This window comes from Cavia porcellus, unplaced genomic scaffold, assembly GCF_034190915.1.
Source record: "Cavia porcellus strain 051 isolate PalLab524CR breed Dunkin Hartley unplaced genomic scaffold, mCavPor4.1 scaffold_13, whole genome shotgun sequence".
Taxonomy (NCBI): domain Eukaryota; kingdom Metazoa; phylum Chordata; class Mammalia; order Rodentia; family Caviidae; genus Cavia; species Cavia porcellus.
In genome coordinates, this window is record NW_026947496.1 from 62,542,112 (window position 1) to 62,556,763 (window position 14,652).

Genomic DNA, 14,652 nt, shown 5'->3' on the forward strand with positions numbered 1-14,652 from the left:
ATTGGTACAGTTTAAGTGTTGTTTATCTGAAATGCTTTAGGCATAAAGTGTTTTGAGTTCTGGATTGGGGGTATCTATCTATCTATATATATATCTATATCGCTAGCTAGATATCTTGGGGATAAGACCTTAGTCCAAACAGAAAATTTGTTTCTCATATACTTTATACACATACACTAAACATAATTTCATATAATATTTTCAGTAATCTTGTACATGAAGTTTCGTGACGTTGAATTTTCAAGTTGTGGCATAAGTTAGCACTCAAAAAGTTTTGGATTTTGGAACATTTTGACTTTTGCTTTACTGTTGCTCAACATATACTTTAAAAAAGTGAGCTAGGGGTATCGCTTCGTGGTAGAACGTGTGCTTCCCCTGCAAGGATATACATTACATCCTCCACCCTGCAGTGAACACTAGGTTGTAAGTTCAGTATATTTTTGGTGTGACTTGCAGTCAGAAGTTTGAGAAACACTGTTGTACATCTTGGCTACTGTAGGTGTGGTCCCCAGACCAACATTATGGGCTTGTATGGGAGCTTGTTAGCAACTGCATACTCCCAGAGCCTATGCCAGATCACAGAATGTTCACAAAATGTTCACAGACCGAACATTTTGCAAGATCTCCAGGTGATAAGTGTTACATGCACACTTGGACAGGGTCTGTGCTCATGGGTGCAAGCCCCCATGCTTTTCAGCATTGGTCTTTTTATAATTGCTTTGTTTTTTACAGGTAGCTCTCACCTATTGAAGCTTCTCTTTGGATTTCCCCCTAGTACCTTTCTGTTTTCAGTTAAGTGGGGAGGTAGGCTACGTCAGTAACCCCACGATTAGTTAAGCAGCTCTGGCAGGATTCCAACAGGAATTTCATGCTTACATTTGGGGCTGCTCGTATTGGCTGTTGAGGTAAATGGAGAAGGAGACCAAAATCATACGTCTTTTAAAAAGCTGCATTGTAATCTATTGTGGCCAAATACTTTGAGGAATTGGTTGGTATAATGTGTTAAGACATGTGTTATCAGCAGAACTTGTGAACTGCTTAGTATAATGTTACTCATGAGAAAAACCTGAACATAGCAGAAACATCACTAGCCTCCATATCCGTCAGTATTCATTTGTATTTCAGGAGGATCTTTTGTCTGGGAAATGATTTTGTTTTGCTAAAACACGTTAAAAGCATCTCAGACACATATTTCTGAACAGCAAAAACTGATACAACATCCAGATTTTGGGACGTTCAAAATTGCTTGCCACATGATCGTGTGTGCATGAGTGTACATACATTATCTTCTGCCTGCTGTGTACTTCTCTCCCCACACCACCCTTATCATTTTCTTGTTTTGGGACAGGATCTTGCTAAGTTGCCTGAGCTGAGCTTGAACCCAAGATCCTCCTGCCTCAGCCTCTCAGAGTGCTAGAATTACAGATGTGTGCTACCATGCCCAGCAGAATTTAATTTTTGTACCTCTGTGCTGATTGAATATTCTCTGAATTGGCACATTGTTTTGAAAAAGCCCTTTGGTGTGGACTGTGATGTGAGGACCATGTAGAAATGAATTAAGCTTTCTTGTATGGCTTTTGAGATATGCTCAGTACAGCTCTCTTGATGACATTTAACTTGGCAAATTGTTAGTGTGAAAGAGAGTAGAAATAAGAATTAGGTAGTGAAACAAAAATGCTGTCAGGTGGGTGGCTCTGGTCTTGCCCTGCTGAGCCACAGAATGGGGACTCCCAAAAACCCAGTATTGACTGTTTCTCGGGTACAGGCAAAACATGCAACATCTGTGCATCTGTTTCCTCTTCTTGTAGACTAGGTATAAAAATACCTGCTTTGGGTCATTGGTGCCACCTTGTACAGTAGTAAGTGCTTGCAAATGATCTTAGAGATAATAGAAAGAAAGAAAGAAAACTTATGCCCCAGAGCAGTGTTTCTTAACTAGTGGGGGTGATTTTTCCTTCCAGGGCACTTTTAACATTGTCTGGAGATAGTTTTGGTTATTTCACTTGTGAGAGATGGGTTGGGTACTCCTGTTTTGTGAATTTAGAGACCAAGGATTTTGCTTAACTTGGTACAATATGTAGGGTAAGGACCCTCATGACAAGGAACTATTTGCTCTAAAATATCAGTAGTTCCATGATTAGGAAATTCTATTAGAGTCGATTTTCTGGACTTACCTTTCTGAAATATTGACCTAACTTGATTTGCTGGTTCTTGTGGTTTAGACACACTGTCCTTACCTCCCACAAGTACAGGTTTCAGCATCTAAAGCCCTGTGGTCTACCGTTAGATGCTAATTGGCTATGTGTTCTCCAAGAAATCACTTGACCTCAGGTTAATTTTTTAATTAATTTTTCTACCAATGAAATGAGGAATTTTGGCTGAGTGCTCATTGCCCACCAAAAGTCATATTCCTCAACTACCCAATTTTGAGGTTTTGGTTTATTTCTCCTTACTTGAATCTTGAGGGAAGGAGCCAAAAGAGCAGATGTTGGTGTTGGCATCTCTTTTGAGAAATAGCTCTTTGTAGAAGGTGTGTCTGTTTTGAGACTAGCAGACATGTATGTGTGCATACACATGTGATGAGCAACATTTAATGTAGAGAACGGTTCTGAATTTAAGATTTACAGTTATTCTATCTGAGATTGGCATGAAGGAAGGGTCCTGTTTACGGTTGAAACTCCCGTGTTGGTAACTTTATTGGATCTGGCTGTGAAAAAGCAGAATACAGAATTTCTATGGGGTAAAAAATGTACTTTTTACAACACAGCAAATGACCCGGTGCTGGGATTGTGCTGTATTTCTGAGGATGTCTGACAAGCAGGGAAAAGAGGGGGCTGCAGGTGAACATCTCTGTTTGGAAAGGGAAGCCTTCACCCAGCTCAGCAATGTGCTGCGGCTCATCCTCTTTCACAGCATATATGATATCAGCAAGCATCTTTGCTCAGAGGAAGTTCTGAAATTAACTCCAAGAGTGCTCAATAACAGAAACAGATGCTGTTGAAAGAAACTCTTTTTCTATCTCTTGGAGAAGCCAACCAGATGTTTTGGTTTTTCTCTACCCTGTGTTTAAAGCCATTTTACCATATATGTGAGGGCACTGTAAGAAGACTTGTCCTCTGGAAGGAGTTTCCTTGGCCTCTTTCCAGGAGATTGATCAAATGCCAGTAGATCTTCCTTCTTGTTTTATTTTAATTTTTCCCTTGAAAGACTTTGTGGTTTGCCTGGCTTTGCCCTTCGTTAGCCCACTGACTGGAACCTGCTTGATCTAAACGAGAAGTGGTGTCTTTTGTTGTTGGTGTTTGTCCACAATCCTTATGGCCTTATGGCCTCTTGATTGCCAAGGGCTTTTAAACCTTCATATATAATAAACCCCTCTCTTTACTATCTAACTTTAAAGGAACTTACTTGGCTTTATTATTTTTTGAAGCTAGCAGCACTAAAACCAGTGCTAAAGGACTTTGGCAAGGGAGTTTTGTTTTTTAGAGAATGGAAGTAGTGTGAATATGCCAAGAAATGACAGGGAAGGCTGATGGATTTTCACTGGCCACAGTGTTGGATGTTCACTGGCCCGGGGTGCTGTGATTGGGGGCAGGTGGAAAAGCTTGGTGACTGAATAGTTCACACAGAGAATTCTGCCTGTTTGTAATGTAGCTATCCGCTACTACCCTAGTTGTGCTAGGTTCTGTTTTTTTTTCTTTTTTTTTTTTTTGAATAGTGAGGAGAATATTCTGCTGGAGTTGGATTGATATATTCAGGTAAATGTATCTCATAATGTGTCCATTGTGTACATTTGCTTGTCATTTGTACTTGCTGGTTGGTAGGGCTAATCTTTCATGATTGTAGGCTCTAAGATGTTTGAAAACTGTAGTTTCTGATCATAGAAGACAGAATAAATTAGAAGGTAGAATATCACTAAGTAAACATGTTTCTTTTTTTACTTAATCCTTGGCATAATTTTATAAGGTAAGCCTCTCATGATCCCCATTTACAGAGAAGAAAGTTGAGGACCAGTAACTTGATCGTGAATTTTTTGTTACACATAGGTACAAGGCAGTTGTGGGGCTGAGGGTACAGCTCCATGATAAAGTGTGTGCTTCGCATGTGCAGAGCCCTAGGTTCCATCCCCAGCACAGAGGGTAGGAGGGATATTTAACCCTAGCTTGTGAATTCATCCAACTGGCCCTACCATTTCTCTTTTCTGACTTGACTTTGTATCTTTTCCCTTTCTCCCTGACTGTTGCAGACTTTGTGGCCAGCTTTCTGTTTCTTGAACTTACCAGGCTCTTTTCTGCCAGGACTCGTAGGAATAGGGAATTTGCATGTTTGGGTGGTGACTTAGAACATTTGAGGAGGTGAAGCTGATGACTTCCCTGCAGGATGCAAGCAAAGGTCCCTGAGTCTGGTTATGGTATCAGATCTTTCTTGTGCAGAAGTGGATGCTTTTCAGCTGTCTGCAAAACAAAATTGCATCCTCACTGCAGTTCCTTCTGAAATGCAAAGGAACATCGAGAACTTGGAAACTAGTGATAACTTATCTTGTGTTCATCATTTTTTGATGACAAGATTATACCAAGCAACCCAGAAGGTTGTGGGTTTTTTTTTTTTTTTTTTTTTTTTTTTCTTTGAGACAGAGTCTCACTATGTAGTGCAGGCTGGCCTCAAACTTACAGTGATGCTCTTGCTTTAGCCTCCCAAGTGCTGGGGTTATAGGTGTGCTCCACCACACCGGCGACCCAGAAATTTTGCAGTGGGGAGGGGTCATTTAAAGTTATTAAGCACAGGCTCCTCTCTATGTCTGAAAATAGCGGTTTCAAATGAAACTGCCTTGATCTCTGTTAGTCTTCAGCCCCTATTTGGTTCTTCTTTTAGCTTTTGGCTTCAGGTTAAGTTGTATCTTCACCATCAAAATTATTTTGTGTCACAAGTGGTGTAATCAAGGTGAAAGCTGTTAGTGATAGACGTCATAGATCCCATTATTACATTTTTTCTAGTTGAGATTTTTTTTTCTTTTTGAAACAGGTCTCACTATGCAGTGCAGGCTGGCCTTGAGCTCACTTTGTAGCCCAGGTTGATGTTGAACTTGAAGCAACCCTCCTTCCTCAGCCTCCTGAATGCTGGGATTAGAGGCATGCATCATCATGCCTGGCTTCTAGTTCGTGTCTTTAAGAATTATTATAATTTAAACCTCTGGGGAGTGTTCAGTGTGTATGAAGTTTAACTGTGAAGGTAATGGTGGTTAAGTGTCCACGAGAGGTTAGGAGGTAAGTGATGTGCTAGTGAGTAACTGTCTGGCTGCCATCCTTAGGAGGGCTCGGTCAGCTGTGCTGGGACTCCTTACACCTCCTTACTGAAAGAGCAGTCAGCCCCAGTGGCCAGGGGCTTTCATTTTGTTTATCCACCACCCTTGAGGATCAAGTGACACTTGATAACAGGTAACTTTAGGTTAATGAAAGTGTTCTAATTTAGTCTTTGCTTTAGGAGTTCCTAACTTTTAAATTCTGAATTTGGTATAGGAAAAAGTTAATTTTTTTTTTATTTTAGGGAAATGAATCTAATGAAATTATTTAAGTCCATGAAGGAGAAATGATAGATGGGAAGAATTGCAGTAACTTTTCTGCCACGGTCAACACTTTTAGGAAAAAAATCTGAAAGTTATATTGAGCTGCTTAAAATGAAATGAACACATTTCTTTTTCAGTGAGGCTGTGGTTTTGACCTGTTTCAACACTGAAGTGGGAGAGATTTTAAATAATTGAATTATTATTCCTTTGAAGAGGCTTTCACTATCCTTACTCCCAGCCGGGGACCTGGTTTGATGTTGGAAGAAAAGATGGTTGAGTTTTGGCTTGGCTCTCTTGGGTGCTGTGAATTTGGGCCCTGAAAAGCAGCTGTACCTGTTATGTGCTGTCCTAAAATTGGCTGTTTCACGAGCTTCCAGAGGGTTTAAATATTTCTGGGGCCCCTGCTTCTGAATCAGAGGAGAAGGGCACAGGTGCATGGAGACTTCGAGGGGACCAAAGTAAATGTTTTGTTTCAGTCTTATTAAAAGATACCAAAAATGAGCACTTAGGAAAGTATAGTTATTATGTAGAGTAAATTCTATAGGTTTTTTTGTTTATTCTTAACCCTGAGAAACAGGAATGTCTTCCAACTTACAATGAAGCGAGGTTCAGAGATGCTGTGTATGTGCTTAGGGACATCTAGCTGGTCACTGATGAAGGTGGAAATCACGGAGGTCTCTGTGTCTGCTTTTCCAAATGTCCTCTCTTTTTAGTGCTCATAAGTCAGTTTAGACATGTGGAGAGAAGGGAGATGTTGGGTGAGGATGAAAGAATAGCTTTGCAGGCCTAAAGGGTATGGACTTTGTTTCTTTCTTTCTTTTTGGGTACCAGGATGGATTTTGTCTCTTAATCCTATTTTTCTCATAGAAATATGCTGAAAAGGGCCCAGACATCTATGTTCTGTATCTTTATTCTAATAGTATAAAGTTTAATTTATTTTAGAAAGCAGTCACCTAAAAACAGTGTCAATTTATTTAGACAATGGATAGAATGGGACTACAATTACATTAAACCCAGATTTAAGTGCTTGCTATGTCCCAGGCACTTTATCAGATCCTAGGATGTATGGTGGGGAAGACAAGACAGTGACAGTGGTTTTTGCCCTCATGGGTTTATAGTCAGTGAAGACAAATAAGCAAAAAGTGGATAAGCAAGGCCAAGGGCAGAGGTGGTGAGCTCGGCTAGGCTGAGCAAGATGAAGTACCCTGGGGACATCCGAGTGGGCTTCCTAGAGGAGGTGACAGTAGCTCTGGGGCTGTTCAGTGTGGGAGTTAGCTGCAAGTGATGTGATGCAGAGGGACCAAAATGTCTTACATAGCAGGGACAGCAAGTGCAAAGGCCCGGGGCAGAGAGGCATACATGTTAGGGGGCTGGACAGTGTTTTGTGAGTGGGAGGGAGAGAATAGAGAGGTGCAGAGGGAGAGCAGATGGGGCAAGATCATAAAGAGCCTTAAAGAGGTTTTGAAACATTTTGGACAAGGAGATGGCATGGAATGATTGATGTTTGTAAAAGATCATTCTGGCTTTTATGTGAAGAATACATTAAAATGGTATCAGATATTGGGGTGTGAAGGCTTTGTAGAGTTCAATTGAGAAATGATAATGGCAAAATTGGGAGGAGGTGATGTAGGATTAGTTGGAGGGTTCAGTGATAACTATAGAATCTTAAAAGATTCGATGTTCAATTCCACTTCCTGATTCTTCTGACAAGTACTTACAGAGCATTGGTGTTAGAAACATAGCTCTGTGTACAAAACAGATCCCAAAATGGATCTTTAGAATGCATTGCATGTCCTGTGAGAGTGTCAGCCAGGAATCATGCAAGAGTGATCTCGTAACTGAAGTGAAGGTTGGGAAAGAGAGACCCATAGGCAGGAGTTGGTAAGAGTGGGTTTGTCTTCCTGTGGGAGGCTGGGCGAGATTTCCTGGTGGAGATGGTAATTGCATTGAGATTGGAGAGGCATTGGTTTTCCTTAGAGAAAAGCAAAAGGTAAAGATCAGAGTGTCCTAGGTTTGAGAAAAATCATGGACAAAAGCCCTGTGACAGTGACAAGGAAAGAAGGGAGCCTGGAGGTATCACTAGGCTTTGGTGGTGGTGTGAGAGATGTATGGAAGAGGAGCAGGTTGCAAAGGCAGATTAATTATTTTTGGCACATTGAGATCTGTGGGCAGCAAGGAACAGAATTCTAGTGGCAGTTGGCCATGAGGCACAGATTGGGGAATCCTCTTCTGGAGGTGTACCTGGAGTCAGCAGAATGCCAAAGCCCCAAGGAAAGTGTAGGAAGGCAGAGAGCACCACAGATCCTCAAGACCACCACCCCTGGCTTCTCATTTGGTCCTTCTGTAGGAATAGAGTTAAATATTGTTTTCTTTACACATTGTTCAGGAGAAGTTTCAGTGGAAAGCAAAGGTGAATAAGGTTGTTGCAGCCTCTTTCTGCAGGAATATCTTCCAAGGCAGCTGTCTACCTTTCTCTGCCATTGGTTAAGCCACTCTGGAGTAATCCTATTTTCAAAGATGCTGCTGTCTTCAAAGCGGATGGTGGAAGCTGTCATCTGACAGTAGTAGTTTACCTGGATGGCCCCTGACTTTATGCAAAGTGGTTTGCTTAGGGCTTTGCATTGGCTGAGTCTCATGGCGATCTGCTGGGGTGGACACTCTTGTTGTTTCTTCAAGGTATAGCCGGAGAAAGTGAGGCTTAGAGGCGTTCTGGAATTTGCGAGATATGCTGCAGTAAGTGACTGAGCTGGAGTTTCATGCTTCTGCCTGGCAGGAGGTGGGGGGGGGCGCCCTTGAGGCTATGGCATGTCAGGAATGGGAACAGGAAGATGGAGCGATACACAAAGAAACAAAGGCATTGGGACAGTATCTAGGAGGCTTTTATGGATTTGAGGCCTTTGAAGCTTCAAAGAACAGAAGACTAGCAAAAGTTCTGGGCTGCAGCTCTCCTTTTGTAGAGGTAGAGAAGGGGCAATTTTTTTTTAGCAAGTTTGAGTGTAGGTTGAGACCCTTCAGAGGAGACCTTCTGCAGAGGATGCTGCTATTGGGTGAGAGTTGGCATTGCATGCTTTACAGAGTTCCTTCCAGTATTTACTGTGTCATTCTGTGTGTTTTGAAAGGCCAGCATGCTCCGTGGGGGGAGTCGAGTATAGTTCAATATTGTTCAGCTTTTTTTCCCAGCAGGGGAATAAGAAAGGACAATTAGCTCTCTGACATAAACTATATCGTCACAGGTTGTATGGGGGACTGTTTATGACAATGCCCAGCTGACTTATACTGAGCATCCTTTTGCTGTATGGAGTTTACAATTTTAAACCTTGGAATCTTCCACAATTTCACTTTATCTCTCAATGAAGAGTAATAAAAATAGCATTGAGCCATGCAAGCATGGCAGCCGCTCTACCAGGAACTCTTCAGACTTTCATCTTTTTGTTAGAATCCTCCCTTGAAGTATTATACCCATCGTTTAGATAAGAAACAGAGATTAAGTGGGTTGGGAGGTGGCAGTGGGTTAACAGTAATAGCTTACGTTCATAGAACCAGTCTGAGGCTCAGAACCACTGAGCTTGTTCTCCTGTATGTCAGACACAGATTATTACCCAAAACAGGCCCTGGGTGTCCCTGTAGTGTTAGAAGTCTCAGTTATGTAGCGACTTGGCTGGCTCTGTTTTTCTCATAGGTGGTCCTGTGCCATTGTGGGAATGACACAGGAGCTCTGAGGGCAGCTGCTAGAAGATTGTAGGCACAAATGGTGTGCGATCAGATAAAGAGCCTGCTGTCCCACCCTGCTTCTGAACAACAGGAAGTCTTCCTGAAGATTGCTCCCAGGCTCATCGCCCTGTGGGCCACCTCCTCCCCTCCAGCCCCACAAGCCTGTTCTTTCCACTTTCCTGGCCTTTGTTTTTCTACAAAAACATCACTGATAATTGTACCAGAGCCTCAGCTCTTCCTCCTCTTCTGCTTCCTTTGCTTCATTAAGGTAGGCTAGGGAAGACCCTCAGAAGTTTTTAAAAGTTTCTTTTGAGTTCTTTGCAAGGGGAAGCATTGACTAATCCCCTGGGGAAGATTTTTCTACCTCTTTTGTTGTTTTTCAATTGGGATCCCTGGCAGGTTGCCTTGTTGAAGGATCATTAACTGGTAGACATATATTGCCATGAGTTTTTGGAGGGAAATGTACAGTATGGCTAAAGGGTACTTGTTCAGTTATCTTGTCTACTTAAGTACATTGTTGAGAAAGAAGATGCTCAATTTTTTTTTCTGACTTACAAAGGTCTTACATGGTGGAGATAAAAAAATCAGGAAATACCTAAGAAAAGTTTGGAAACAGAACTGTGCATAAAGTAAAGCAGTTCTCTATACTCTCCCTACCCGAGAATAAGAATTGTTAATATTTAAACCTATGTTGCAGGGATTGTTATTGATAAAGAGCTAACTGGACTTAGGTATGGCTGGGGCATCTTAACCTCTCTGAACCTGTTTCCCAGCAATAAAATGGGGATAGCAGTAGTCCCTCTCTCATGGTGTAGACATAAAATTTTCAGTAAGAAAATATTTATAAAGCCCTAAGGCACAATGGTGGACATGATAGTGCTTGCCAATGCTAATAAAAAATGAAAATTATGCAAAGTCTTGCTATAGAAAGGCAGTGTCCACATACGGTTGGAATTGTGAGCTGCAGGCAACATTGTAACATCATGTTTTGCTTTTCTGCAACATAATATTGTTTGTGCATCTTTGCATTGAGGGCCTGGAACCTTTCAGCAAGATACCATAGTTAGTTTAGAAGACAACAGTCATACTGTTCCGTGCTGGCCGGTGTCTGCTGGAGACTAATGCCCATTCAAAGGGCAAGCCCAGAGGAGCATATTAATCCCTGGATGAGGGGTTATTCCTGTTGTCCCAGTGCGTACCTACTTGGTTACATTTGGTAATTTCCCAGTGTCCTTCTGGGGAGACTAGAGTGTACACACACAAATTTCATGTGACTCAAACTTCAAACAAATTATTTTCCAATAATTGGTTTAAAGGCTGAGAATGTAGTTTGGTGACAGAGTTATTTTTATAGTCCTTAGCCTTAGGAAAAAATCGTTTTGTATATAATAGCCTGCTTTTTCCCACTTAAGCTTGTATCTCTATTGGACTGAAGACCTATGTAGCTCAGGGGTAGAGCATGCATAGGTGCTGAGTTTGATCCCAAGCATCACCACCAGCATCACCAAAAGAAAAACAGGGCCGGGATTTAGCTCAGCAGCATAAGTGCCTGCCTCGCAAGCTTGAGGTGATGCATTCCATCGCTGATAACAAAGTAAATAAAAAGAACAAATAAATAACAACAACAAAAGACTTCCAGAAACCTGGTTTCTGGCCCTTTATGATAAAGCTTTTAAATATAAGCTCATGACGGAAATGGTATTTTCCCTCGGTGCCGTCTTTATAGGGCATTAAAATTTTTTGACTTGTCTTGAGGTGTAACATCTAAGAAGAACTGACAGTGATTGACATGGTTCTAGAAGGTAGGACTCACCAAACTCTTGTTCTCTGTGTGCTTTTTTGTGTGTATTTCCTCCAGGTTTAGAGCTGCTGATTCTTGTTCAGCAGTTTATTCTGTATTCTCAGTTACTGTCTCCCTCTGTAACTAAGTTTGTGTTCAATGAAATGTTCTTTATCTCTCTTGCAGTATTTGGGTTGTTTGGGGTAAAAAATTAGCTTTTTCCTGTAGCATCTCATGAGTAGGGACTCAGCTTTAGAGGTTTGCTTTTGGCAACTGGAGTTCTGCTAAGGCAGGAGGATTTTTCCTGAAGTTTTCTGCTGATCGTTGCTGCCTAACTCTTCCAAATGAGAATTTGGCACCCAGAAAGCAGTTGAAGAGGAGAGAATATTTTTTCATATCATTACATGCCTTCTGGTTTTTTTGGGGGGCAAATGATTTCTCAGAGAGTATCCTGAATTAATAGATGGTAAAAGATGTTTAAAGGAGTCTAGGTTTGAGGGAAGAGTTTGGGGGAGACCTCTGTTAGCCCTTGCATCCACGCACCAGGTGGCTGAGGATACATTGGAGAATTAGCTGTAATCCACACAAGCACTCAGTCTTCCCACATAACTGAGTTTGTTTTTTTAAATGTCAGTTTAGCTTTTTACAATTGGCTCCCACTCCTCAATATTTATGGCCCCGATGAAAGCTGTTTTTATGAATCACTTCACTATTTTTGTTGATATTTATGTGTGTGTGTTTAATGATTTGTGGGCTGTGTAGGGATTTCCTGGAACTTAGAAGCATTTTCTAGGACTGCCTCTGATTCACTGAGTGTTCACATCAGTGAACCTTATTCTTAGTCAAGTCCTGAAGAGTTTGGGCCAGGTGCTATCCATGGATCTTTCTCTGGAAGTTTTTCTTGGTGAAGAAGAAAATACATTTAAGTAGAATTTGGGTGAAGTGTACGGTTGTTGTCTTTTAAAGGCCACCGGGGGCTTTGTGGTTGTTACAAGTTTCCTTTTATTAATGTCATTTTGTTGCTTTGGTACCTTGGCCTAGGCTGGATGGCCTTGCCAGACCCAAACTCTGTACCAGGTGTTTCCTTCTGACTTAATGTTCCTTGAGGCAAAATGAACATGTTAATGTTTCCTAAGTCAGAGTTTCCAGCTTCTTAATCACTGCAAAGTTCTTGGCTGAGTTCCCTGTAGTCTTTATATTCTCTATTTATTATTGAGGGGCTTCAACTTGTAGAATCTGATTCAGGTATGGTTTTGTTAGAGGCACAGATATTATTGTGATGGAAATGTGCTGAAATTAAATAATATATGGGAAAAATATTCTTGTATATGTCCTTACTGGGCTTCTGTACTTGCCTGCCTGTCAAACACCTATTTAAATTTGACTTTTAAGCAACGTGCTTTGGAAAATTGAGCTAAGCTGATTCTTGGTGACTTTTTTCATTCAGCAAGCATTTCTTTTTCTTCTAACAATTTTGCATGTTTGACTTTGTCTAGGATTTTTCAAGAGAGACATGTCTGACAAAATGTCTAGTTTTCTACATATTGGAGATATTTGTTCTCTATACGCGGAAGGATCGACAAATGGATTTATCAGCACCTTGGGGTAAGAGCATGTAATTCCTCTTGCAGCAGGATGTGTTTAAGACTTCATAATATCTCCTTAGAAACTGTGATTTTTAGACTATTATAGAAAAGGAGGGGATGGACTAGATAGAGAATGGTAAGGAAAGGAAATAGGGCAAGAGAGTGTGAGTAAACTGTTTTATGCATGTATGAAAATGTAACAGTGAAGCCCATTATTCTGTTTAATTAATGTGCACTAATAAAAAGCCTGATTTTTCTAAAATTAAAAGGTTACCATTTTACTCAGCTTTTCCAAGTCAGTCAAGATCACAAATACTAACTCTCATGTTAGCTACGTTTAACCTCTTACAGAAGAACACTGCCTTATGTCAGCTTTGAAAGAACAAGATGTCATTAGTTAGCACTTTATTCAACATTTATTATAATGCACTTTTCCTATAAAATGAGAAAAGTGCTAAGAATGTGGATTAAAATGTAAAGATTAATATTTAAAGACCCAAAGGAATATTCCTTAGTTTTGTAAAGTTCTTTTCAAATAGTGCCTCAGAGTAGTATAATCAAAGACTAACTTCCTGGATGTTTACCTCTTCTCCGAAGCGGAATCTTTTCAACTTTAAATTGCCGAATGCAATTACTGAAAAGTTACAAATTGCACAATGTCCTATAAATCAGAATTTTGTTCATTTGTACTTTCTTTAATCTTTGTCTTTTTAGGATATAAATATATTCTATCATATGTTCTTTTGATGATCTTCTCCCTTCTCCTCCTCCTGTCTGTGTAGGAAAAAAAATGAAAAATAAAGTAGCCCAAAAGGCAGAAACAGAATGGAGAATGAAGACAGTATACTCCACAGTAGTCAGGAATGGTCTGTATGGTCTGTGTAGGGCCAGGGAATTAGGTCTGCCGTGGCATTGTTGAATTTGGAAAGAACTGCTGGTATCAGATAAATGGGCAGGGAGTCAGGACAACAGTGTCTCTAAAAATCTTATTCTGAAAACAACTAGACTCTTAATTATAACTATTTTTGAAACTTGTTTGTTTGCTAGTATTTGGACAGAGTGAGTACTCCCAGACTCTCACTCAGGTTGTTAATGAATAAATTATTTAAGATCCAAGATAGTATCTCAAAAAGACATCCAATGACCATTCATATTGTATAAAAATTTTGTTTTCAAGCACTACCAAATAAAAATAAGTCATCTGTAGCTACTTGATTAACAAATCCAGTGATGATTTCTACATTTGGTCCTCTACATTGTAGACACACTATCAATTTACCTTCTGTAGCTTTTAGCAAATAGGCATCCTGCTGCTTATACCTCTCAGCCCCCTTTTTCTTTTTGACTGGCTCTTTTCATTTTCTGGCCCCCATGGTTGAGCTTTTTCCTCTTTTCTTATTTTTCAGCAGTGACTACAGTCATATACAGCAGCGGTAAGCACTATAAGAGCCCTGGAGGTGTTCACTGTGTGCCAGGCTTTATACTAAGTCCTGTGCCTGTGGCATACTCTAAATCCTTCAACACCTCTTCGTGGTGAGCTTGGGTGTGCTCACTGGGTATGGAGGCATCAGCTCTGCTCTTGAGAGATGTGCAGTAACTTGCCCAAGCTTCCATAGCTCAGGAGATGTGGGTGTCCACAGCTAAGGGTCCTCATGGTTACCATTTGCCGGGAGTTCCTCCCTCCATCCTCATCCCACCCTGTCTGCTAATATTCCTGTCTGGATGCTCTGTCAGACTTCAGTCCCACCATGTGCCTGTCTTTCCTCAGGGGTCCTAGTCCCCCAGTCACCCACGCTGTCTTGCATGCAATTCACATACTGATCCCCACTGAGCTCCTGAAATCTTAGTACCTCCTTTTACTTCCTCCTTTTCTTCCAGAATATCGGTTTCCCCTTCTCCCCGCTTACAGTACAGGGATTTTCCCTGTGGGTGCATTGCCATTAAGCTACATCCTCAGCTCTTTTTTATTTTGAGACAGGGTCTCACTGTATTACCCAGGCTGGCTTCGAACTTTT

At 40.9% G+C, this 14,652-nt stretch overlaps 1 protein-coding gene across 1 annotated transcript in view; it reads left to right on the top strand.

The window, feature by feature from the left end:
- Itpr1 (inositol 1,4,5-trisphosphate receptor type 1) overlaps positions 1-14,652 on the top strand; it is a 329,142-nt gene that overhangs the window by 8,211 nt on the left and 306,279 nt on the right. Inside the window, exon 3 of the mRNA XM_063260287.1 lies at positions 12,548-12,656. Within this exon, the coding sequence (XP_063116357.1) occupies positions 12,565-12,656 (92 nt within the window). The 5' untranslated portion in view covers positions 12,548-12,564. The remainder of the gene's footprint in view (positions 1-12,547; positions 12,657-14,652) is intronic.